The sequence below is a fragment of the Cladophialophora carrionii genome (assembly GCF_000365165.1).
Source record: "Cladophialophora carrionii CBS 160.54 unplaced genomic scaffold supercont1.2, whole genome shotgun sequence".
NCBI classification, from domain to species: Eukaryota; Fungi; Ascomycota; class Eurotiomycetes; order Chaetothyriales; family Herpotrichiellaceae; genus Cladophialophora; species Cladophialophora carrionii.
In genome coordinates this window covers 2351762-2377617 of record NW_008481827.1, presented here as the reverse complement: position 1 = coordinate 2377617, position 25856 = coordinate 2351762, and the positions used below count along the sequence as shown (strand labels likewise).

General features: G+C 53.9%; 9 protein-coding genes across 9 annotated transcripts; 5 read left to right on the top strand and 4 right to left on the bottom strand.

The window, feature by feature from the left end:
* Window positions 1-1735: 1735 nt before the first annotated feature.
* On the top strand, window positions 1736-2755 carry G647_02935 (uncharacterized protein; the record flags this gene model as incomplete). The annotated part of the gene is made up of 1 exon (XM_008727281.1): window positions 1736-2755. One exon carries the CDS (start codon window positions 1736-1738, stop codon window positions 2753-2755), a length of 1020 nt encoding a protein of 339 aa, XP_008725503.1.
* A 1510-nt stretch (window positions 2756-4265) lies between these two features.
* G647_02934 (uncharacterized protein) lies at window positions 4266-5105 on the bottom strand (the record flags this gene model as incomplete). The annotated part of the gene is made up of 1 exon (XM_008727280.1): window positions 4266-5105. One exon carries the CDS (start codon window positions 5103-5105, stop codon window positions 4266-4268), a length of 840 nt encoding a protein of 279 aa, XP_008725502.1.
* A 1214-nt stretch (window positions 5106-6319) lies between these two features.
* On the top strand, window positions 6320-8645 carry G647_02933 (uncharacterized protein; the record flags this gene model as incomplete). Its single annotated transcript, XM_008727279.1, has 6 exons — window positions 6320-6367; window positions 6417-6655; window positions 6703-7945; window positions 8034-8258; window positions 8304-8509; window positions 8564-8645. 6 exons carry the CDS (start codon window positions 6320-6322, stop codon window positions 8643-8645), a joined length of 2043 nt encoding a protein of 680 aa, XP_008725501.1.
* A 1085-nt stretch (window positions 8646-9730) lies between these two features.
* Window positions 9731-11650, top strand: G647_02932 (uncharacterized protein; the record flags this gene model as incomplete). Its single annotated transcript, XM_008727278.1, has 3 exons — window positions 9731-9942; window positions 9993-10016; window positions 10066-11650. The coding sequence occupies 3 exons, from the start codon at window positions 9731-9733 to the stop codon at window positions 11648-11650; spliced, it is 1821 nt and encodes a 606-aa protein (XP_008725500.1).
* Window positions 11651-12342: 692 nt separating this feature from the next.
* On the top strand, window positions 12343-14672 carry G647_02931 (uncharacterized protein; the record flags this gene model as incomplete). The annotated part of the gene is made up of 3 exons (XM_008727277.1): window positions 12343-13421; window positions 13487-13770; window positions 13831-14672. 3 exons carry the CDS (start codon window positions 12343-12345, stop codon window positions 14670-14672), a joined length of 2205 nt encoding a protein of 734 aa, XP_008725499.1.
* Window positions 14673-17682: 3010 nt separating this feature from the next.
* G647_02930 (uncharacterized protein) lies at window positions 17683-19087 on the bottom strand (the record flags this gene model as incomplete). The annotated part of the gene is made up of 2 exons (XM_008727276.1): window positions 17683-18140; window positions 18205-19087. 2 exons carry the CDS (start codon window positions 19085-19087, stop codon window positions 17683-17685), a joined length of 1341 nt encoding a protein of 446 aa, XP_008725498.1.
* Window positions 19088-20602: 1515 nt separating this feature from the next.
* On the bottom strand, window positions 20603-21570 carry G647_02929 (uncharacterized protein; the record flags this gene model as incomplete). Its single annotated transcript, XM_008727275.1, has 3 exons — window positions 20603-21186; window positions 21244-21315; window positions 21363-21570. 3 exons carry the CDS (start codon window positions 21568-21570, stop codon window positions 20603-20605), a joined length of 864 nt encoding a protein of 287 aa, XP_008725497.1.
* Window positions 21571-22551: 981 nt separating this feature from the next.
* Window positions 22552-23282, top strand: G647_02928 (uncharacterized protein; the record flags this gene model as incomplete). The annotated part of the gene is made up of 3 exons (XM_008727274.1): window positions 22552-22685; window positions 22736-23093; window positions 23166-23282. The coding sequence occupies 3 exons, from the start codon at window positions 22552-22554 to the stop codon at window positions 23280-23282; spliced, it is 609 nt and encodes a 202-aa protein (XP_008725496.1).
* Window positions 23283-24452: 1170 nt separating this feature from the next.
* On the bottom strand, window positions 24453-25393 carry G647_02927 (uncharacterized protein; the record flags this gene model as incomplete). Its single annotated transcript, XM_008727273.1, has 4 exons — window positions 24453-24778; window positions 24915-24972; window positions 25075-25271; window positions 25336-25393. The coding sequence occupies 4 exons, from the start codon at window positions 25391-25393 to the stop codon at window positions 24453-24455; spliced, it is 639 nt and encodes a 212-aa protein (XP_008725495.1).
* Window positions 25394-25856: the final 463 nt, after the last annotated feature.

The window sequence follows — 25856 nt, the reverse complement described above, 5'->3', positions numbered from 1 at the left end:
AGGTGCATACACACAGGACTGAGGGGCTGGCTGGCTGGCTACGGGAACATTCCGATCCTGCCCACCGGTATCCGGTGGCCCGGTGGTGGCAGTTTCAAGAGGTCATGCGAGCCTCGAGACATTGAACACAACGTACCTACCGTAGCTGCTACTGTGGTATAAAGGGTACTCGACTCATCGGACAATTCTGTAACCAAATGCAGAGTTTTTGAGTTTAGGATGGCAGATCTTTTCGTGATGATGGCCATCATCTTGTCGATCAGTCCGGTCGGACGAGGGGTTCGCGGGGGGTCCTTTTCGCTTGTTCGCGCTGATCGCGCGTGCCCACCGCACCTGTCACGCCCTGTATCCCGTCGGAAGTGGAGGGGAATGTGGTCACGAGTGACGTAGCAGAGTCCGGAGCACGGGCGAAGTGGGAAGGGTTCAGGGGACGGGCGGATCGCTGAGGAAACACTGGTTCGCACCACCACCACAAAAAGAGGTACTCCGTACAGTAGCAAAGATGGGGCAGGACCGCAGGCAAAGGCCGTGGCTGGGGCCGTTGGGCTGGAGGGCAGCACCCTGGTCCACCCTGGTTGGAGGGGGGGAGCTCGATTGGCTGCGAGCGAGCAGTGCCTTGTGGCTGCATTAGGCTTCGGATATTAATATCCTCGCTAAGCCCGCGCTAGCGAAGTCTAACCGTGCGCAGTTTGGGCATCTCCGCCAATCACGCCACGCGCTGGGAAAGTGGCTCCTGTGGCCTCGCAATACGATTCGTCGCAGCTCCGTAGCCACCCCGTCAGTATCTCGCAGGGCATCTGCGAGCCAATTTCCCGGGGGTTAAACCTGATGTAGGCCAAAGTTGCCCTGCCTCCAGAGGGGGCTAAAGTGAGACATTGCGACATGGCATGGCGAGGTCAATCAAAAGAAGGTTCCACTATCGAGAATACGTACCCAGTACGCAGTAACAGGCGAGCAATGAAGGGAAAACTGCCAACCACCCAGGCAGAGGCTACGCTATGACTGTAGGAAAAAGGCACACGGCGGCAACCTCCACCACAGGGGGCCCTCGATACCACCACTCGTCCAGACCACATGGAACCGCTGGTTCATTCATAATCACTCGTCACTTGATTGTGCGTTGCGGTTGACTAACCTCGTCTTTTTCCTTCTTGAAGGCTGGCCTCGGTCGCTATCCTGCTCTGCCTCTTGCTCTTGCTCTTGCTCCTTCTTCTTCGCTCTCCTCAAGCCCTCCCTCGCACCCCCCACCGAACCGATACGGGTCTCAACTTCGAACTATTCACAGCAACAATTTCCCCCCGGATCTTACAGCGTGGAAGGCCACGCCCTCGCTACACAGTCCAGGCGTTCGCTTCTCATGTTGTGCGAGATTGAGGGAACCCACCGACTTTTCTATTTTGGTAAGGTGCTCGGCCGCCGCCAGCTCGCCCTACGACTCCACGTTGGATTCGATGAATCATCTTTAAGGGGGAGGTCGACGCCACAGCATTACTAGCACAGACAAACACGCCCAAGTGGACGGCTTGAATTCTCGCAAACGACATTGTTGATTGTAGCTGCGAGACAACACCACCCTTTTTTACATTCTTCAGGGGTGGCGTTGTTGTCTCTCTCTCCCTTATCCTTTCTACGCTTCACCCTTTTGCTCCCCCCGTCCAACTGGTTGGGCTGGGTGGCATATCTTGCGCACATACGGCAGACGACAGCAACGAGATTGATGCCAGCACACACAGCCATGGCATCAACCCCTTTGGACGTGCCCCCGGGCCTTTTGGACCTTCCAGCGGAGGTGAGAAACCTCATTTATAAATTCGCCTTTCAACAGCCGAAACCGATGCGACTGAGGTGTCCTTCGCAACGGCGGCTTCGCCCATCGCGACCATCCAGAGACGATGCCCGCGGGCTGCTCGACACTTGTCACCTAATCCGGTCAGAGGCCATCACCTTTTATTACAGTCTCAATGCTCTGGTGTTTCGCTCCGAGGCCGATGCTCTGGCGTTCATGTCTGACCCGGACATCCATCCCTTGATCCGGCCGTCGTTGACACACATTGCCGTCGATTTCGGCGACACCAATGATGCTGATGCCATCCTCAAGGACCACATCAGTCTTGTGGACAGCTGTGTGGGAAGCCTCCCCCGTCTCAGGGCGTTGGAGACGCGCTTCTACGCCCGGACGCTCGATGCTTGTTCATCTTCACATTTCCGGACGCTGGCCATGGCCTTCGATTCGCTCGACACTGACATTAATACTCCTCCGTCACCACGCTCGCCTCGATCGTCGCCTCGACACTTTCGTCAGAGCTCCATCTCCAGCACCAGCTCGTCGCCGGCATCATCACCTTTGAGCACATGCTCTTCCATTTGCTGGGAGTCGAAACCAGAACCAGAACCCTTACCTGTGCCCGACATGTCAGCCCTTCGGGCAGAAGTCCTGGAACAGTATTGCTTCACCCCTTCAGCGGCCATCGCCTTTGCCCATTCGAAACTCAAGTTCTCTGTCGCCGCCTCATCCGAACACTACCCTGGCTTGAAGCACGACAAGCTCATCTGTTACAATCTCCGCATCGGCGTGGATGGGGTGGCCAACGCGTTGGGTCCCGCCAAGGAGGCTGTGAAGCAACGTATCAGTCGTGTGGGCATGTTACCTCGGCCGCTGAGTGACATGTACGACGATGCGATCGATGGCGGGTTTCACCAGAGGGTGCGGTCGACGATCGCCAGCTGTGCGAGGATCGACGTTGGAGTTTCGTGACAGCAATATTGCATCACTTGCCACAAGGGTATTTCTTCCACCATCTCATCGCGTCGCTGGACGGTCCACACTGTCGCTTTTTCTCATCTCATCGTTGGTATCTGTGGAGGTCACCATTTGTGTTCCGAGTCGTGGAGATTGTTTCTTTTAGAGCATTTTCTTGCTTTGGGGAGGGGAAGACCGCCGGCATTATGGTTGGGATTGGCCCCAGACCGGAGAAGACGATGAACAGCGATCCGCGAGAAGTGGACTCGGACTGATCGCGCGCTCTCTTAATGGCTTTTTTTCTTCATCATGCAGATACCCTGGTCACCAGCACCTAGCATCATATTGTAATTACCGGCATGAGATGACGAAATGAGACATGATGATGAATTTTGAAACATTGTTTCCCTGTTTACCGTGTCAGTCGGGACGAGGCAGGCATCTTTGATGCAAACACATCAAATGTGCACGCCATGCCCACACTCACCATGACCGTCTCATGCGTGAAGGATTTCACGGGTCGATGTACCGGGTTTGCTCTCACCGCCACTGATTTGTTACCGAGTTTGCTCCTGTGCTTGTGGCTCGTGATCGGAACCAGGAAGCAGACACCCGCATGCTCAAACATGGGAAATCTGGCTTGTGCGACTCCGATCCCGGACACGACATCGGGAAAGACGTAGAAATGCAGCCTTCTGGAAAAACATCTGAGCTTTGCAATTTCACCTCCAGTGCGGCTCTTGAGCAACCAGGGTGCCGAAAATGTGATTCAGGTTGCCTCGGGATGGTAGCATGATCGGGACGCCGTGACAGCCCGATCTCTTTGACAGGTGTCTCAAGATCTAGACATAGGTGATAAAGCGGCCGCCGAGAACCCGCGTCCAGCCTGGATATCTTCGTCTTCGGTCCACGATCCAAGCCAAACATCATTACCGACAGAGTGAAAAGCTGACCCGAATTCGACGGCCACAACCTTTCCCCAATCCAGGTCGAGCGAGTCAGCCTTGCGTTTCCACAGCACTTCCCCAACTCATCATGTGCGAGACAGTCCGAATCCACTACCACTGTCCGAACTTCGGCTGCAAAGGGTCCATGTTGACCAAAGACAACCTTTGCAAGCACGCGAAAAAGAACAAGCCATGCAAGACTCATCGACATCGCACTCTCGCGGGAGAGACCAAGGACTGCGCGTCCCATCGCCGGCAAAAGTTCGAAGGACACAGCGGCCGGGGCAATCCAGACTGGTGGGACTAGGCTTGCCGTGGGGACCAACAGAGCTCATTTGCTTCTTTTGACCTCGGGAGTCGGTTTCGTGAGGACGCGTTGGACCATGGCATGTGGATGAAAATCGGGGTCACCGCCTGTGGGCGATTGACAGGGTGAAAACTTCCAGGGCAGTCTTGTACACCTCATGTTAGGATATGTCGGGCGAACCGAAGTTTGTAAAGATAACCCAGGACCAAAAGCAAGCACAGGCAGGCATCTGTTCGATGTGGAAACCCCCAAGAAGTCCTAGATGGCATTCTTACCGCTTGAAGTTCAAAATTTTCTTGAGTCGTGCCCAGGCTGTTTCGACCTCCTCCGGAATGTCGACGTGGACGATGAAATCTTTTCCGCGGGGACCATAGCCGTTCTCGTCATCTCTTAGCCGAGGTATTTCGCCCATCAGCAGGTCGAAGAAGCGTCGGGGCTCCCAAAGCGTTGCAGATTTTATGTTGTTCACTGACTCATTTGAGTCAGCCACAACGTGTGTGTCGCCTGATCCGACGCGGTCAAGATACACCCTCGGTACAAAGGTTGGACAGGCGAGGAAGCGGGTTGAGGGCGCGACGTCCTGGTAAGTGTGCTGGAATGCCGCCAGAGTACGCAGTGACATGGTGGGATCCTGCACGATGATACAGGTCTTCATCTTCGTGATGCCGTGAAGCTCGAGGACCTGGCGCGTACAGATGGCGTTGGCTCCGCAGTTTGTAGACTTGTCCTCGATAATGAGCTCCGTCTCGCCACCTTCGATGCGTTCTGCGAGCTTGGGGTAGTATCGTTTGAGCATTAGCTCGTATACAGTAGCCTCGGGCAGACCATGAGGCTGGTCGGCAAGATTACGGTATTTCTCGCTGTTTCGCACGGCATCGTACAGGAACTGGGTGGAATGTCCTAGGCCGCCGCAGATGACTAGCGTTCTCGTCAGTTCAGGTCGTGCCTCCAGTGCTGAGAATACGTGTTCCGCAATGGGGAGAATGGCATTGCCGCAGAAGACTAGAACATCAGCAGAATCACACGTCCAGAGCGACGGTATTTGCGAGCACGCAAGGAAGCGAGAGATCGTGTTGACGTCTAAGATGTCATGCTCGGAAAGGGCGACCATTACGAGTACTTCTCAGAAAGACTCGAATTCTGCGACAAACCCTACGGCTTATCTCCAAGACCGGTCTGACTGGGCAATTGAGTATGACAACGGCTCTGCAGTATGTTACAATGCACAGGAACGAAGGATTCAAAAACCCAATAGATCGAAGATGTTGAGTCACGTGAATTGACTCGCGCCAAGGTATTTGGTGGGGTTGATCGACATGATTTCGTCCACTTCGAGAAACGGGTGGGGCCCGAGTTCATTCCCACCTCAAATCAATCTCTCCCTCGATTCATTCGTTCTCACTCACTCGTTCACCTTCGACAACGACCTCAGGAATCGCGCTGGATCCTCGATAAGCTCTCCTGCGGCATCTGTTTCGGAGCTCTGACCCGATGGGAATCGTTCCTCCAGCAACCCTTCAGAATGATCAGGTTCAAGCGCGTTTCTGGCTTGGCAAGAGATGGACACCGCATACGATGCAACTCTGTTTTGCACCCCCAAGACCACTGCGTCTGTGCCAAGATGGCCGCAAGGCTTGAGAGACTCTTGGTACCACTGGGAAGCTTGACGCTTCGGGCGACTTCTTCTCGCTTAGGAAGCTCGTGAAGCTGCCTTCTGTCAGTACCCATTACGCCTTCCTACTGGAGATGCGGAGAGCGGCGTATGATAACATGATCTCCATGCTAGTGACAGCTTCTTGTCCACAAGCTATACGCAACATGGCCGAGGCCTATCACTGTGCATATCAAATGATGTTCTTGACCTGCCTCTTGCATGCAGTATCCCAGTCTGGAATCCATCGTGCCTTGCCAATTCTTGCATACGAACACTTTCGAGCACGCTTGATGTAACTATCTGACCCGGCAAGCGCTTCTATTCCTTGCGAATTTTTGTGTCTGATGTGCATAATCTGCAATATGGCGGCATTTCCGTCGCACAAGGTTACGGGTAGCGGCGGCAAAGGATCTTCGAGTTTGGGACTTAAGCAGAGGCACGGACAAGGACGGGAAAGTAGGAAGGCCAGCGTCAAGAACAAACCATTTATCTGAGCCAGCGCCTCCTCGCCCTGGACCTTTCTCTGCTCTTCAAACACTTCACCAAGATGTATGCGCGAACAATTGTGGCGGCAGCATTGGCTGTCTTGCCGTTTGCTGTCGCGATCACGCCAGAGTGTGTATTCAATTCGACCCCGCTGGAGTGAATCCACTAACACAACGAAAAGGCAGATGCTGGCTGCGCCGCGACGTAGCGAGCTGTCGCCCAATCCCTCGGGGGTCAGCGATATCCAGCGTGCTGTAGCGCAAGGCTAATACTGCTTCACAGGAACTCGGTATCTTCAGTGCGACGACTTACTCGTGGGACACCCACGAGTCCGAGACGGTTTGGAACCTGGTGAACTTGACGAGTGGAAGAATCTCACTGCTGTACAATGGCTCGGAAATCTCGGAAATCGCCTGGGTCGGACCGAACGATACGAGCATTCTCTATGTCAACGGTACCAACGAGGAAGACAATGGAGGCATCAGCCTTTACGCTGGCGACGTCACCGCCCTCGGCGAGGCGTATGAGCAGCCGCATTCCAGGTCTACGACATTACTGACGCTTGCAGGTACCTTGTTGCCTCGCTTCCGGCACCATACTCTGGACTCAAGGCCGTCGTCACGCCGTCTGGGAATGTCAACTTCCTGCTGAACTGTCTGGCTTGGCCGAATGGAACTGCGTACAATGAGGCATTTGCGGCAGAGCCGCTCAGTAGTGCGAAAATCTATGACAGCATCTATGTCCGGCATTGGGATACCTGGCTGACCGAGCGGAAGTATGCTGTCTTCGCTGGTTCACTAGCGGGTGGCAACAGATACTCTCTGCGTGGTGGTTTGAGAAATCTCGTCACAAACATTACCAACGTCACGAGGGCGGAGAGTCCTGTCCAACCTTTCGGCGGCTCTGGCGACTACGACATCTCGCCTGACGGGTCCTCGGTGATCTTCTTGACCAAGAATATTGACCTGCCACTCTCAAACTATACGTCTTCCCAGATTTGGCTGGTCCCTCACAATGGATCAAGAGCCGCTGTGCCGGTCAATGCATTCTCGGGGAGCTCAACCCCGCCAAACGCGAGAGGAGCGTCAGCCGCACCCTCGTTCTCTCCAGATGGCACAAAGATTGCGTACCTACAGATGGATGGCATCTCCTACGAGGCGGACAAGAACAAGATCTACGTCGCGAACGCCGACCCTGGAAATTTCAACATCACTGTGCTCGCTGAGAATTGGGACACCACCCCTGACCAGCTCAAGTGGGCTCCGGATGGCTCTTCCCTCTTCGTGGCAGGTCCCGACCTAGGGAATGAGCGTCTCTTCCAAGTTCCACTGACGGCTTCAGCAAGCTTCCAGCCAGCCAATATCACAAATGCCGGTGTCGTCGCCGCATTCTACGTGCTCCCAAATGGCAATCTCTTGGTGTCGGACTCTAAAATCTGGTCGTCGCGCGACTTCTATATTATTGGACCGAGAGGAAGGCTCATCACTAGTATCCTTCGGGCAAACGAGGTTGATCCTGAACTCGCAGGGCTTGGTCCTCGGGATGTGTCCGAGTTCTACACGGCCGGCAGCAATACCCAGGTCCAGAGTTGGATCATATACCCGACCGGGTTCAATGCGAGCAGGACGTATCCCCTAGCATTCATCGTCCATGGTGGTCCTCAGGGAGGCCATTACAACTCCTGGAGCACCAGATGGAATTTCAAAGTCTGGGCTGATCAGGGCTATGTGGTTGCGGCACCGAATCCGACTGGCAGTACCGGCTGGGGTATGGCTTTCCAAGATGCCATCCAGGACAACTGGGGCAGCTATGTGAGTTCCGCTCTTCTTCGAAACGCCGTGCTATTTTGTCCAAGACCATCTCTGCCCTAAGGCGATTAAGACTAACGTAAACTCGCAGCCTTACGAGGATCTCGTTGCCGTTTGGGAGTACGTCAACAGCACGTTCGACTACATCGACACGGAGAACGGCATCGAGGCTGGCGCGTCTTATGGCGGATACATGACGAACTTCATCCAGGGTCATGACTTGGGACGCAGATTCAAGGCTCTAGTCACGCATGATGGCATGACCAACACTCAAGGATCTTACTCAACTGAAGAACTCTGGTTCACTCAGCACGATGTGAGTTTGACATGCCACTGCAGGATGAAGCTGACCGCCGCACAGTTCAACGGCACCCTTTGGGCCAATAGAGTCAATTATGACGAGTTCAATCCACTCAACTATATTACTGAGTGGGCCACACCGCATTTCGTTGTGCACAACGAGCTGGATTATAGGTTACCTATATCTGAAGGTCTCATGCTCTTCAACATCCTGCAACTAAGGGGTGTCCCCAGCAAATTTTTGAGCTTCTCAGACGAAAATCATTGGTAAGACGTTTCGGTGCTAGCACGTTGAACCTCTTGCTGACTGGTGGTCTTCAGGGTGCTGAACAGGGAGAACAGTCTTGTTTGGCACAGGGAGATCTTTGCATGGATCAACCACTATTCAGGTGTCGGAGGGTAGGAGTGACTGTTACGATGGCGAACATGTGACGGGGAACTGCATATGGAGCTTCGGTACGGAGTAGTACTGAGTATAGGAGCAATAGTTAACTCGTACTCATACCAGTGGATGCTGGATGCACCAAATGCAACCCAAGACCACCAAGACCGACCCAAGAAATTGCGTCATTCGGCATTTTGTGAAGATGATGTTCCCATGCCACGGCGGCGCAGTCTGTCCTCACCGTCCTCTGCCGGCAGCCATCAATGTCATGCATGTGCTGGACGCATTTTGACATTCTGGTCATGTTCCATTACATGCTGCGCGACGTGGTCCGAGGAGCTTGTCGCAGTCCCTGCATTTCAACGGTTCTGACTTCCTACAGAAGCGACGGATAGCAGCCTCCTCGTTCTTGGAGTTTCTGCCCCACTGCGGCGCGCCTACTGCACCATGATGAAACGCCAATGTCCAAGACATGGCGAACAACGAATCGCTCTTGTCTCTGAGACTCACGGTGGACGACGAGCCTGGGCCTCCAAGATGATCTGCGCCGCGAATGCAGCGCAATGAAAATTTTTGCGCGATCATCTTATCTTGATTAGATGAAAATTATCTGATCAGATTATCACGGGGTTGCTAGGCGCTTGCCGCTTGACACACTGCCACTGCTCATTTCTCGCTCCCCCCTCAGAGTGAATCGGGGCTTCTTGCTCTATTCGGCAGCTGTTGAGCGCACTGCTCTTGCTCCGACATCGCTGGCGACGAGCATTGGCTCACGTTGACATACCTCCGTCATGGTGGAGGTTGTTTGGTCGGAGGATGCCCTTGCTAACTCACCACGCAGTACCTCTCTTCAATTCACATTCACAGCTCATATGGAGTCCGCGATGCTGATCGTGCTACCGGCTGCTCTTGGGCTGGAGCCCTGATGCGCTCATTGTTTGTGTACGTCGGATTGAGGATGGGTCTGATCGCCGGTCACTGCTCGGACCTCTTCTTCGGATGGTTTCGTGAATTGATATTGCTCGCCCAACCTCAGCCATGACTGATTCGAAAATCTCCTCCTTACCTCTGTCAGCCTTGCTCCTGTGCTTTCCTTGCCCACGATGACTGCCGCCCGAGGAAGTCGGTTCTCTGCGGAGGCTAGGCCGTCGAATGAGACAACGATAGCTGCGAGCATTGCATCCGCTGTCGTGGACGAAGAGAAGAACCAAGCCACGGATGATCGAGTCCAGTCGGATTCTGAGAATGAAGACGATAACCAGGAGGCCTTGGATGCGGCCTGGGGCAAGAATGGGAGGGTGTGGATGTGGATCGGGTATGCCGCCCTCGGTCTACCTTGAACCAACTGCTGACGGTGGACTCTAGCATCGCCCTGATGTGGACCATCTTGTAAGTACAGCACATCAGAGCACAACTGGACCGTACTGACGGATGTCAGCGAGCTTGACCACGCCACCATCTACAACTATCAGAACTATGCCGCTTCCGACTTCGAAGAGGTCGCTCTACTCGGTGCGTTGATGACCGCTGGGACCATTGTCAGTGCCGTCCTGAAGCCACCGATCGCGAAGATATCCGACGTCATCGGGCGGGCTGAGACCTACATGGCCGTGGTCGTTTTCTATGTCGCCTCTTACATTCTTTGTGCGTCCGCCAAAGGATTTGGCCAGTATACCGGAGGCTATGTCATCTACTGTATCGGCCAAACGGGCATGCAAATCCTCAACCAGATCATCGTGGCGGACATCACCTCGTCGAGATGGCGTGGTCTTGCCAACGGCCTAGTCAACCTACCGTTTATGATCATCCCCTGGTGTTCGGCATTCATTGTTGACAGCGCTCTCGCAAACATCGGCTGGCGGTGGGGTATCGGGATGTTCGCCATCATCATGCCAATCTGCTCCGTGGCCGTCATCATCCCTCTCGTTTGGTTTCAGCGCCGATTGAGACGGGTAGGCGGTACTGTTCGCAACAAGACGTCGATGCGCGGCTTCCTCTCTCAGATTGACCTTGGCGGCATGGTTCTGCTGAGTGGGGGCTGCGCAATGCTACTGTTGCCGATAGCCCTCGCCGGAAACACTTCTGGCAGTTGGCGAGCACCATGGGTACCGACCTTGATTGCGTTGGGAGTTGTTTTCCTGCTGGTACTGGTATATTACGAGTCTCGGATTGCGTCAAAGCCCGTCATTCCACCCCGTTTCGTCAAGAATGTCTCTCTGATCCTTGCATTTCTGATTGGCTTGCTCGACGCCTTCGCCTACAGCGTCACTCACACTTACTTATACGCATGGGCAACTGTGGTCCATGAATTCACGCCGCGGAACGCGACGTTTCTGACATACGCGGCCGGCTGTGTGCAGGTCTTGACAGGCTTGGGCACGGGCTTTCTCATGTACCGCTCCAAGCGGTACAAGTGGCTTCTACTGATCGGCGTCATCATCCGACTCATCGGTTATGGATTCATGATGCGCCTTCGTGGGGCGAACAACTCGATCGGAGAGATATTCGTCATGCAAATCATCCAGGGCGCGGGTAGTGGCATGGTCGGCACGGTGGTCATTGTCGTTGCGCAGGTAGTCGTCCCACGGGCGGAGCTGGCACAGTCAACCGCGCTGGAACTTCTGTTCATCTACCTTGGCAACAGCATAGGTTCCTCCATTGCAGGCACCATCTATACAAGCCTGTTCAAGCCACGATTACGCTTCTGGATGGGCCCCGACACCCCGCAATCAGCCATCAACAGCGTGTATGACACGATTACCGACGTCGTCCCCCAGCCAGGTTCAAGCGAACGGATGGCGGTCAACCACGCGTACTCGGACATCTTGAGATACATGACCATTGCTGCGCTGGTCGCATCAGCGATTCCCATGGTCATGGTATGGTTCCTGCCCAACCTCAAGTTGAACGATAAACATAACCTTGCAGGGGATCTGACTGGACCCGAAAACTCGGAGACGGAGGCGGCGAATTCACCCGAGGAGACCCGAGTACAGAAATGGAAGCGAAGGATACGTTGGTGAGCTTTGGCATCCGGCGTATGGCACAGCATATAGAAGGGCGCTGCGGTGATGCATACGAGCGATGGACGTTGAGAGCCGCATGTTTGGAGAAAGTGACGGCGCAGGGTTGTTGTAACGATTGATATCGTCAGGAAAAGTCATTGAGCCATGGTCGTTGTCCGGGGCACTGAGTACCTAGACTGCATTGCCAAAAATAGCCTCTATCATAGAGATGATGGGAATATTTCATGTTCACTGTTGCCTGGCTTTGGCGGTTCTGCGATGGCAGTCGGCACAACTTGTCTCCGAGTCTAACAATCGAAAAGACGGCCGTCAGACAGCCCAGCCGCTGCACTGGCCACGTGACTCAACGCGCCCATCTGCTCGTCAGACGCTCGACTTTTTCTCAGCCGATTTGCTCCGCGAAATCTGATTTGATAGTCAGCCGATTTGTAAACATTATCCATTCACCACGGCCTCTTCTTCGCATGACAAGAACTGGACATATTGTGTTGACAAGCTGACCCGCGGTCTGCGACCCCTCACTTCAACGGCATCTAGGCAGCTGAGGATCCCTCGAGAATAAATCGCCATCGGACGCTGCTCGTCTCTGCGCCAAGCGACGTCGGCAATATCGTCTGCGTCATCATCATCGAAATGTCTTGTTGACACCGGACCTCGCTCAAAAGTGCAAGGAACGCGAAGGCACAGATATGGCGCTTCAGAGGCCACTGCCGGTGGAGACACTACTACCGTTCGACCAAGTTCGTTCCTCGGAAACGCGCGCCGTCCTGCAAGATGTCGACCGGCAAGACTCCAACAATTACAGTCAATCCCCGGATAGCCAGGAAGATGACGACGCCTCGGGCACTGAGAAGCCCAAGCGCCAAAAACGCTCGCGAGCATGTGTCGCTTGTCGCAACATGAAGATCCGGTGCCTTCCCGTTGAGGGTCAGGAGGCGTGCAATGCATGCTCCAAGGTGAACCGCCAGTGCATCATGCCCGGTCCACCTCGCAAACGACAAAAGACGGTCCATAAAGTCGCCGAACTCGAGAAGAAGATCAACGCACTGACGGATGCGCTGCTGGCAAAACAGCAGCAGACGGACGGGGCCAAGGTAGAGGCTGAGTCGCCGGCAAAGGACGCTCCGACAACTTCAAGCTCCGAGCCAGCGCGGACAGAGGATACTTCCAACACCAGTCTGGACAGTTACCATCGTGCTATGATAGAGCAGGCATTCCCGTCAACCACCCCAACTCGATACAATACGACTTGTGGTGCCGTGACCTTCGAACCTCTTGCGAGGGATGACTATGTCGACGTCGTCGATCGCGGAGACTTGACAGTAGAGTCTGCCACCAAACTGTTCTCTTTTTGGAGGGACCGCATGTGTGAAACCAACCCGATTGTCATCTTCCCTCCTGGCGCTGATATTCAGGAAATTCGGAAAGCTCGTCCCATGACCTTTTTGGCCATTCTGACGGCTGCGAGCGCGGTTATCCAACCTTCCGCCCAGCCTGCCCTGACCATCGAGCTCAATCGCCAGATCTCGGAAAGGGTGCTTTTCCATGGCGACAAGTCCTTGGACCTGATCCAGGCCATGTTGTTCAATTCGCAATACTATGTCAGACCTCGCACTGCTCGAGACATGACTTTTAACCACAACATCCAAGCCGCAAGCGTCATGGCCTTGGAGCTTGGGATCGGGAAACGGTCCAAGGTGGTAAGGAGTCCGGAAGAGGAGGTAGAATTTTGTCGAACATGGCTCGCCTGTTATCAGTCGAATATAACGTAGGTGCCCGATCTGCATTTAGTTGTACGTGTAAACGGACCAGCTAATCCTTGAGGGAACACAGTGTCACGACCATTCTTCGCCTTCCGTCACTTGTAAGGTTTGGTCCCCGGGTCGAAGAGTGCCTCGAGACCCTCTCGAAAAGCCCGTACGCTGCTCCCAGCGACAAATGGCTATGTGCGACCGTTGGTCTTGCCCGCATTGCCGAAGAAGTCTCGGCGGCTTTCGACATGGACGATCCAGGTGCCGAGCTCAAATTCACCGAGCCGAGGATCCAGCATCAGCTGAAATGCTTCCAGAGGCAGCTGCGCTTGTGGGAGAAAACAGTCGACGTCTCTATCGACCCACGTAAGTCTACTCGAATCACTTGGGAGTGTCGGAGCGAGCTACACACTGACAGCGAGGAAGGGTTCGTGCGTCACCACGCAGCTTGTATCAATCTGTATATCCACGAGATTGCCATCCACCAAGACCACAACGTCGACGACTTTCGCCCTGCGGCGCATTCGCTAGAGGAGCGCAAGCAACCCGAAATCGTCACTGCGGCACATGTCGAAGCCTTGTCGACCCTGCTGACCAGCAGCCATCAAGTGCTGGATACCTACCTCTCGCTTGATTCCGACTGCGCCCGCACTCTTTCCAACCTCTACATCGTCTGGGCCTCCTACGCCATCATGGTGCTGATGAAGCTGCACTGGATATTCAACTCCCCCGAATCGAAGTTCGGGGCGGTTTTCCTTCCTGATCTGCGGACGAATTACTATCTAGACGCGCTACTCGGTCGATTGAGCGAGATCTCGGCCAACGGCAAGAACCCGTGCGCCGCGGCTTTCGGGTTCGTCTTCACGAAGCTCAAAATGTGGCATCTCCACCGTACGGGACAACTCCCCGATGAGGAGGCAGGTGGTGGTCAGGATCGCGCGTCCAGTATCCTGGCACAGAACACTGGGGAGGCCATCCCTTCGGCGAAACGGATGGACATAACCGGGATTCTAGGCCCCACTAGCAATGATACACCGCCGGCGACTCTTCCGCATCAACGACCGTTTACGCCGGGCTTCATGCCAGGGGGAAACTGGAACAACGTCGAATCAGCGGGCCACCATCAATCCGGTCAGAACCTGAATGCCGCGTACGATGCCGCAAGCTACGGCCGGACGAATTGGGATCAATTCAACTTCAGCACCGAAGAATTGGACATGTTTGACATATACATGAACAACAGTGGATGGATGGGGTATTTATTGTAGCGAGCAGAAGAAACACAAGTCATGGTATCTGCTCGGCGGTACGGAGTACATACCCTGTGTATCATTCGTAGTAAACGTGGCTGGAAAATAAGTAGCGTGACATCCCACGCCGTCACTTACTCTCCGATCCCAGGGGTCGGAATGTCTTCTTTTCTCACCTCCATCCAATAACGCGGGAAAATACCACAATGAACCAATTGAGATATGTGAACCATGAATACATATATGCCATACCGTGCCATACCGTGCTATGTTGTGCCTGATTCTTACCCTATCCGAGGTAGCCAGGCTGTCCTGTCCTGACATATTCTGCTGGTGCATGCCATGCCATGCCATTGCCCATCCAGCCCCGTGAAGAATTCCATTCCATATTCCCAAGAAGCATCCTAACAGGTGCACACCGATTCGCAACCGTTACCGTAACCGCAACCGCGCGCCAGTCAAAAAGGAAAGACCACCTCACCTCACCTCACCTCACTTCGACATGGGATGGGTACAGGGATGGGTACAGTCCAACTCAACTCCATCCGATAATGCCCTCCCCAAGGATCTTGCCACTCCGCCCATCCATAATCGACACAGTCCGTCCGACGACGCCATCCCCGCCGACGCCCAGATCCAGTCGAATACCACTACATGCTCTGGGGGCGTTCTTTGTGGTCGTGGTCGTGGTCGTGCTCACAGTGACGGGGAAAGAATGAACGATGGGGTTTGAAGAGTCGGCGTCGGTGTCGTTGTCGGAGTCAGAATCAAAGGTGTCTGAATCTGGCTCTGATCCCGAAGTAAAGCTGGGGGGCGTGGAGGTTCGTGATGATCGGGACGACCGAGACGACAGCGAGAGTGAGAGTGAGAGGGGTGCGCCGTATTTACTGGAGCGAGCACGTCATGTTAGCAAGTCATCGGTGTACAGGGATCCGAGCATTCGGGCATTCGGGCACTCGGGCATTCGAGCATTCGAGCGTCAGGACGGCAAGGAGAGTCGAGTCACGCCAGGTCAAGGCATGGCAAGTCAATCAATCAACCAACCAACCAACCAACCAATCAATCTTGGATCAAGTGAGTCGATCGGGCAGCCAGCCAGCCATGCCCGGAAGCGTACGTGTGTACCTGCAATAATCCACACGACGACACACGACCACGACGTTGAATGCCTTTGCCTTCTCCCACACACCCGGCACCTTGATTCACCGTACACTGAACTCGTACAGGGCAAGTAGGATGGGGGCGGGCACGATAGAATGTCCAGATCTAAGACGACTCAAGTTCAAATTCAAATCCAAAGAAAGTCATATCATTAGACGATGTGCAAACGCGAAAATACGTACTGGATTCTAACGTTCAACGACGCCCCTGCGGCGTCGTCTGCGGATTGCAGCGTCGTCGTCGTGGTCCCGTCACCCGGTCCATTCGAGAGACTTAGTCGCGCGTGGAATGAAGGGTCGGAGAGAGGATGGATGATGGCGACGCGGATGGCCGAGTCGGGCGCCGCGGGGAGGTGGGAGTCGGTACACATTCTGGTTGGACTTGGGAGTGTCGCTGAGGTGGATGGATTGTTGATGAGTTTGTGATGTGTGTCTGATGGTCTGGTGTATACGAATGTGGTGTAAAGGTTCGAGATACTCCGTATGTGGTGCAGTATTGCGTAGAGCGAAACAGTCACTGCGAAGAATACGAGTTCACATTCATACTCTTATATCAGAGACGAAGCCGGGAGGTCGTCGGTCTAGCGGCGAAGTTTGCATTTGGAATGGGATTGAATGAATGAATACCTGCTCAACTCATTTCGAATCGACTCGACTTACCTTACTTTGCAAGCTTGGTGCCTCGTACCACCGAAAGAGCAGATCCAAGCCTGCTGCATTTGGGCGCAATTTCACGCGTCAGCCTCGATATGGGCGTCTTGAGCAAGATTTCGATTCTCGTTCCAACCTCGCATAGGACCTTATCTCCGTGGCGCGGTGCGAGTGAGCATGTTTTCGGATTCCTCGCGTTGTGGTGCGTGTGTCAGAACGACGTGAGGCTGAATTGTGAGCAGGTTTCGCTAAAATTAAATGCGGGGGGCTGAACTGAGGCGACGGATTTGGAGCGTGGCAGGTGGAAGGTGGCAGGTGGCTGGAGCACGTGCTTGGGCTCCGCAGTAGGCATCCGCATCGTGGTCGCTACACCCCGCAGTAGAAGCTCGAGCTCGACAGAGGCGCAGCTTACCTCTCGCGCCATGACCTGTTCAGTTCGTCGTGCATAGAATTAGATAGTCATGGAAGAAGGGTAAATGCTATGCTTCTAGCACAAAGCAGGCTTTCTTCTTCCGCCATTGATATCTCTCAGCGACTGGGAAGCATTGTGTCTGCGTGTGAGAGTATGAGAGGATCGAGGCAAAATTGACCGCGGACGTAAAGGGCTCAGAACTGACTGACCAAACACAAGCCGCTTTTAACCACTACTGCACTTGACTGTGAACTGAATTTTATTCAGCTTCAACTCACTTTCAACTTACCACGACCTTTCCCCACCCTCGCCACCGTAACATCGAGTTCCATCATGAGCGAAGATCCCGACGAGCTGGGAAAGTATGTATGTCCCCATTGAACACTGTGGTGTACCGAGGGTGCTTTCGCTTCGACAATTTTGATTCGCTACTTAATCTCAAGCAAGACAATCTGGAGAAAAATCATGTCCGCTGATTCGCTTCCCCATCTACTCAGACACAGTCTCCTGCGTATGGTATGAGGTAGCTTCGCCCTCATTAACAAATCCATAGGAATGGAGACATCGTCTCTTTGTTCCGATGAAGGACTCCTAGGGTCGCTTTGCACAAGGCATCATGGTCGAAGAGATTTTCCTTGGTCAACGTCTCCGATGCTCGCTACAAATGAACTTTCACCGTCACCTGGAATACGCTGCCTGAATTTAGGCACGTCTTCACCTACATCCCACGAGATTCAATTCCACTCTACCAACGCACAGCTCTCAGAGTGCTACAGACATTTCCAAGCGGACAACGTGTTGCATTTCACAGCCGCGACACGTGTCGACTGTATATCTCCGGAAAATGCTGTCTTAGGCAGTCGTTGAACTTCTCGCGACCGCCCAGTCCCATTTCCGACCACAAACCGAATGCCACGTGCAGTCCGCCATTTTTTTCCTGCTTGAACAAGTCAAGTCTCGCAACGTCCAGGAAGACTTCCAAGACAGACTTCTTGTACTCTGGCTTAAGCTTTTCCCTCCATTCCTTGACCAGTTCCCGCAGCCCGTAGACTTTGTCCTTCGGATCACAGCATTGATGTCGGGCATATACCTCGACCACTTCATCAATCTCTGCAACATCGCCTTGCTCCGACATCTCAACCACCATTGGATGCGGAGGGTCTGCTGCTGGCTCATATCTCAAGCTCTCTCTGCGTCGTCGGTGCCCGCGAATGGCTTGGATGGTCTTCCATCCTCTCGAATGCGACTTCGACTTCTCCGAAGCTACCTCCGCAAGCCATCCATCAGTCACCTAAGTCCATGTGAACAAGTTCCAATGTATACTCACCATCCATGGAGGGCGCCTCCGGATGCTGGAGCGTGGTCGTAGTATCGTCCCACTCTTCCGTCTCCACCATACCAGTCTCCTCCTGCTCGGGCACCAATGGAGGCATTTTTACGGCGATCTTCATGGCCGCTGTATAGTCCGGTTGGCAAGCATCGAAGCCCTGTTCGAAGGAGCCCCAGTCGAGACTGAGGCCATAAATGTCGTTCAAAGCAATGCATTTGGTTCCATAACAGACAATAACCTCTTTCGCCAGGATAAGCTCCTGAACAATCCAAAGACGGCCCCAGAAAGGCCGGGCATACAGAGGACGCAGCCAGTTGAATTCTTCGTGCAACCTTTCATCGTCCGATTCTCTCGGTTCGGGTAAAGAACCGACTCGCTCCTGGTAGATTTCGCGGAACATTTCTCTATATTCGGAAAGTCGTTCAGCAGCATCCAAACGGGTGTATAATACCTTGTCTGCCTTGCGGTCTCGAAAATCCAACAAAACATCAAAGATGCAATCCATTTCGCGATCTGCTTCTCCCAACCATGCATAGACTTTCTCAGCCCTCTTGAAGATTTCTCCCATCATCAACACTTGCTTTGACTTGTCATCCTCATCACTTTGGTTGATACATAGCATATCCAACCAGACATGAGTAATTCGACGGTGACGATAGAGGCTGTCCAGCATTGTCGCCACATGCCTTCGAAGTGGGATCTCATAGCCATTGACCCGGACGTTGCAGAGATCGTGGGCCTTTCCCCAGCAATAGGAGACTGCGTCGTATCTTAGGTTCTGCTTCAAGCATGCGGTCTGGAGACTGAAGTTGTTCTGAGAATGAATGGTGAGTAGACGAATCTCTTCGTCATCCAACGGCTGATACAAAATTGGAGGCATGTCAACGTCCGGACGGGAACATCTTGTCATCTGTGCCATTCCAGAGAAAAGTAACTACATGGCCGTCTCGTCTTCTGCCTTTGGCGTTGCGAGCAGGGGAGCATGTAACAAGGAACAATGCCTAGTCATGGTTGACAAGCGACGAGGGCGCCTTTAAGGCTGAAATTGATCTGCGACGTCACATACAGAATTTGCGGACGACTGATGCCTAACGTGTGAAGGTGACGACGGTGATTGGTGAGCGACGCAAACCGGTGAAAGGACACTTGAGACCAGTGATGAAAACCACATGGAACGGCTTGGAACATGCATAGCGACCCCCGGAAAGGGCAACCGCTGCAACGTGATGCGAGACCTCTTCGCGGACGACATTTCCAGTCACCGCGGGATCCTGCTGCAGCGGTCGAACGGCTCAGTGGCTGACCCTGGCCTCGCATGGTCATGACCAACGCACTTTACGAATCAGTGGTGGTTGACCCTCAGTACATACATACTGTGTAGGTATCTAAGCTGTCCACGCGAGCCTTCGAATGCGGCCACACATTTCTGATGGGCACTCAGGGAGTCCTTCTCTTCTATTTTACCGGTTCAGCATCCGTTTGCTTCCAGATATCGAGGCTTTTAGATCTCAGTAGAGATTCAGACACGTATTCCAAAGCCCGGTGTGACTGCGGCTTTCTGTGGAGCCCAGATACTCGTCCCACGCGCTCTTGAAGTTCCTCTCACTGATCTGTTCCGATTCCACGCACGTCTCGGCTCACCCATTGTATATCAACATGGGCAGTGTGATGCCACAATGGTCCCTCGACAAGGCACCACATGACCTGGTTGGAGTGGCACGAGGTGTTTTTGTGGTTGCCACCACCGACAATGTGTAGGCTCTAGCGGAGCTCCTTGCGTGCGAGAGACTCCAATAGTGGCCATTAATTCTGCCTAGTGAGTTGGGTTTATCAAATGGTGTCTCGGCCCTTCTCCTACCATTGTTTTTCCGCAGTGGTCCGTCTTTGGCGCCTGACAGCGATCTCATCGGGTCGTTGGAAGACTATCGAAAAGCTCGCGAAGGGCTACGAACACTCTGGACGTAAGGCCAATGTGTAACCTTCCGGCGGCATCAGGATCGTCGAATGCGACCAGACCGAGCATGTTCGATTTTTCACGTTGACCGCCGGCTAGCCTGCCGTTGTCCGCCTCGATGCATGTCTTCAACGCTGTGTGAAGGCTCGTCGCCTCCTAGAGTCGTACTTGTGGGTTATCATGTAACGAGTTATGGAGAACCTGTCAAAGTACATGCTTTGCTCAGAATGGTGAAATGAGATTAAATTGGGAGCGCCCCATGCTGTCGGTGACGACGGTCACGTGAGTTATCACGTGAACTATCTCGGCAAAGACGCTTCAAGTGCAGGCCCTCATCTTCACTCTCTTGATTTCGACCCGCTAATAAACAATTGCAGACAGATACGTTTCACTATCGTCGATACAGTAGTACCTTGCCTCTATCCACAGCTCTTCATCTGACTAGAGCTTCCTCAGCTGAATGTCGCGGTCCGAGATCTGAGACGCCGAGTTATTCTCATCAACATGCTCGTCCCATTTCACGTTCCGCAAGGAAGCCTCCTGTTGACGAAGTCGACGCTTCTGCTGGCTGCGACGCCACATGTAGATCAATGCGCCAAGGAAAGCAGCAACTCCCACCACCACACCGACAACGATGCCGGCAATCGCGCCTTTGGATAGGCCTCCAGATGACTCCTCGGTGGCTTCGATGGCGCCAGATGTCACCGATGATCCAGGCGCCGTATCTGAGGAACTTGGTTCAGGATCAGCATCAGAAATGTCGAAATCCTCGACGGTGGCGTTGAAACATGGCACTTGGTAGGTGAATTGGCTGGTTGGGACGTAAGTAATATCAGCGCAGGCGTAGTAGGTCTCATTCCTGTCGTCTTCAAAGTCCGAGGTGTATCGAATTTGCAATGTTGCATTCGAGAAAGCCTCGATATCTGCTGATGGATTTGGAATCGGGTAGCACATGTGGCCCTCATTGAGTTCCGGGATCCTCATCGCAGGAATCACAGTCTCGAAATCATCGTTTGAGGATGGGTCTGATAGGTGTGTGAGCGCCGACAAGGGGTATGCTGGAGAAGCGCGAGTTTGCTTACCGTTTCGATGAGAAATTGCAACTTGGATGGACCAGGACTCGTCTTGAGCGACAAGCGCAATTTGGCCGTTGACTGGGACGAATAAGCATGCATACTCTCGGGGTGAGATTGCCACCTACGGAGGGGGAATTCAGTTCTGTTCACCACCGCTGCAGCCGAACCACAAGGAGCTGTATTGTCTTGAGCAGCACCCCATTCGCGATCAGGTGGCCACATGAAGGCGACCGGGCCCATCGTCTCCGAGTACTCTTCTCCATGATCTTGGGCGAAGATGTGCCTCGCCGCAAGAGTGAAGAAAAGAAAGACAGCGGACGTGACTGTACCCATCTCAAACGGCTGGACAAGACAATAGACCAAAGCAGCAAAAATCCGCCGATCTTGACAGAACAACGAGTACGGAGTACTTTAGATAACTATATCTTCGATCGGAAAGCGGCCTTTCGAGGAAACAGAATGCAAGGGACACTCCTTCCCTCCATCACGCCACGACCACAGAGGAGAGCCCAAAATATAGTGGAAGATAAAATCCTCCAGGTCACAAGATGCCAACCCTCGCAACCGCCCAGCCGTGGGGCCTTGAGGACTTAACCGGATACATGAGTATCGCGCTGGACGAAGTGACAGCTAGAGCTCTGTGGAAGTCCTCGGCAAGACGCGTTCTGCATGCGAGACTCCAGACTCCAACGAATCGTACGGTATGGCAAGCTGCTAAGAGGGGAGAAATCGTACGCTCATCCAATCGAGGCTGCGTGTCATCTAATCAGATAAGATGGCGCCGACTTCGGCAATCCAGAACCCGTCTCTCGCCTGACAAAGATTCGTCTTCAGTTGCGCGGGAGAAAGGCAAAACTTTCAACTGTCAGTCTGGGAATTACTCAATCAGATAAGATAAATCGCTCATGCGAAGACCGACGGCGTGCTTGACCGAATCTGGGCGTTATCTTTCATTGGCTGCGTGCCACGGCAAGGAAACCCGTGGTGCGGCCAAGCGATGATACCAAGCCAGCCTCCCTTGTGCCTCGCGAACATTGCGTCTCTCACCATTCCCGCCGAGTTAGCATGCCCTCCAAATTGGCAGACGAGGGGAACCTCGCTTGAGCGTCAAAGCGGAGACGAGGTGGATGGAGATGATATCGGCAAGTGCAGCGCCATGACCGTTACTTTCAGACGCTGAAGCTCTGTGGTTAGTTTATATGGGCAAGCTGTCTCCCACTTCCTTATGTTCTTCGCGCCTCGATTTGTGTTTTCCGATTCAAGAGCTGGCATTCTCAGTGTCTCTACTGGTCCGCAACACTTTGATTCGTCGCCATGCGCTTCTTTCCCCTGGTCATAGGGGCCGTGTCGCTCGCTTTTGTCTCTGCTTCATCTGGACCTTCGGTGTTCTCCTCTCTCCTCCGGCGCCAAGAACCTGGGACGCCGCAGTACGATTGTCACGCGAACTGGTATGTCTTTCGGAATATCTCGGACCCGACTCAAGTAACCAAAATTGCAGTGGAAATGTCATTGTCGCTGGTCGAACGGAGGGATATTGTGACACCGCAAACTTCACCACTTCACTCGACGCCTGTCTCGGCTGCGCCCTCGAGTTCGACATCTGGCAGTACTACGGTGATAGTGTGTCCGAGGCCGCCACAGCGTGTGGGCTTGATGCGACGCCCGCCCCAGCAAATGCCACCGACACGGCCACGGCCACGGCGACGACCAATAGCTCTGGCCCCGAGTCGACCTCGATGACCGAAACAGCCAGTCAGTCTTCAAGCACAGAAGCAAGCACTTCGTCTTCCTCTTCGTCGGTCACGACAAGTTCTTCGGTGGAGGTGGCCACAGCAACGGGCGGACAGGCCGGTATGGTGAGTGCAGCTTGAATTTTAAACGTCAGGAAGTTTAGAAGCAAGTCAACTGACAAAGTCTGTTCGAAACAGGGAGGTGCTACCGGGTCTGCAGCACCTGCTGAGGAGACAGCTGGGAGTTTGGGTAACAAGGTCGCTCTTAGCGGCGGACTTGCAGCGCTGCCTTTGGTGGCCTTACTCCTGGGTTGATGTAAAACAGAGTGTGTATGCGTAGTATATCGAATGCATTTTGCGGTCCAACATTTTAGATTTCATGGATTCCTCGCTACACCCGACATCAAATTGCGAACAAGCCTCTTCTGCGACTGGTGCACGGAACGGTTGCAGCGCATCCATCGTGAGGTGCTTTACTGGCAAGAAGAGACTCGCGGGTCGAGCGATATCTGTCTCGCAGGCCGTGGAGGAAGGTTTGCCGATAGCGCGACTTGGTAGCTGCAGGAAATTTCCCCGCAACCTTCGTTTAAGTGTGCCTCTCCTTTGTATTTCCCACACTATGTAATCCTTCGTTCCGTGGCCAGACCACAGTGAGTGAACTTGCAAAACGCGTGACCGAGCGGTGCCATGATGCTGATCTCGCCTGGGTGATTATCGGACTCGTTGATAGGCAGCTGGCCATCCAGTCTTGGTGCGCCACGCGAACCTCAAAGCCACGTGTACAGCTTTCACTTTGCCTTCATTGCGGCCTCACCTTTCACCTGTTTAGCTGAATCGAAGAGAAGCGCGATACTCTGTCCACCGTGCGAACGCTTTCAAACCAGGACACATGCTATGTTTCACAGACCTTGAACATATGTCGACCGCTGTCTCCGCGGTTTCGGCTTTCGGGGTCATTGCTACCAGGTTCTCGACTATTTCTCTCATTATCACCAGTGCTGCACAACCAACACCTCCGGGAAGACGGTGGATAAATATATGGAAAAGCTCACATCAATCTTATCGCGGCGCCTCCGGGGCCCAGCCAGTTTCGCTGGCTTTGTAGACCTTACTTCTCGTCGATCGGTACGTCCAGACAGCACAAAGCCTGTCTCGTCGAGAGGATCAATGTCATTCAGCTGGCTCGCGCGTGCCGAAAGGGTCTCAAAACGGTGAGCTCTGTGAACTGATCTGTCTTGCCAGGTGGGAGCATGAGGCTTTCCTCCCTCCAATACCGGTCCCTTGACCCCGAGCCCATCGACCTTTGACTGCCCCCAAATGACCAATCGATCCTTCACTCACTCTTTCAGTCCTAGACCCGCTGGCAGTGCGCTTCACCAGATTGAAGAATCTACTCATACTTGTGGCAGACTCGCTCGCTCCTTGCTCAACTCCGCCAGACCAGAGACCCAAGACACCAAAACAGAGCAGACAGATGAAACAGGCCTACTTCCCATCCAAAGCAACAGCCATCGCGCCCACGATCGTCCCAAGAACAAGCACCCAGGTCCTCACGTAATTATGCCAGCTCCACCGCTCGATCGTCTCGGCCGTGCCCATCCTCTGGTCCCGGTCGACGCTCCTTCGCTCGTCGAACGCATAGCGCAGCGCCATGACCTGCCCATTGTTGGGCCCCGGCCCAGCCAGACGATGCGCCTTGCGCGACAACGCGCCGTTGGTGCGTCGGAGGAATGTCAGCGCGTAAGGGACCCCCGACGCGCTCGTGACTGCAGCGAGGATGTAGAGCGTGCGAAGGAATGACGATTCCGTGGCTAGAAGACGTCAGCGGCAATGTGTCAGTCTTCCATCGACGCATCGTTCGCGGCGTGTTGCCCCCGGACTGCGTGGGGGTCTGGTCTGACGCTGACAGTGCTGACAGTGCGAGCCATAGGAGAACAGTACACTCACCCTGATAAGCCAGGTACCCGAACGACAGTCCATTGACAATACACATGGGTCTCGAAATCTTTGCCACGTCGGTCAGTCAGTCAGTCAATCGGTCGATTGGTCGGTCGGTCGGTCGTGCCTGCTAGAGGCCCATGCCCGTCCCGGTAAGCTAGACACTCACATAGTATCCCATCAAGTACTGATACCTCCACTGTTTGGCCTGGAGGTCTTCCGACGCGAATAATATCGCCGGCACTGCCGCGTGGGACAGCGCCCACGTGTACCCTGGGAACATGAACACATGGCCGTCAGCCTGGTTATATCTGAGATTGGCCAGTCTTGCTCTGGTGTGGCGATGTGCGCTGGAAATGACATCCGCTGGAACGGGAATAAGGGGAACGAACGGGACACCGTCGGAATATATGTACGAGCTCTGACATACCTGCGAAAATACCCGACGACGTCAACCCCAGAACTTTGGCGATCGCAGTGCCATCCATTCTAGCGTGTGTATACCCCGGCGCTGTCAATCGGATTTCGGCTGAGATACTCTAGAATGTGTATACGTCGTCGCTAGAACCTGAGCCCAGGGGAGATCCTCTCACCCGCCGAGAGTCCGGAGAACGGAGTCCTCTACAAGAAACAGCACGGATGTCAATGCAATGCGGTCCAAGGTCGTTCAGTCTGTCCCTGGGTATCACGTACTGTAGAGTGTGCAGTATGCAGTATCCCGTGTGCAAGCGAGACGTAGACGCGAAGGATGCAAATCCATCACCAGAGCATAATTAACCACCCGAGAAAAGACCCCCGGTTGGCCTCCCCCGTCTTACATACATGCTTACATATCTACTATGTATGTCCACCCCATGCTGGGTGCCATGTACTCCGTACTCTAGTGAGTAATCAGGGAGGGCCTGCCGCGTACGTACTCCGTACAGCGAAGTACATAATACCATTCCTCTC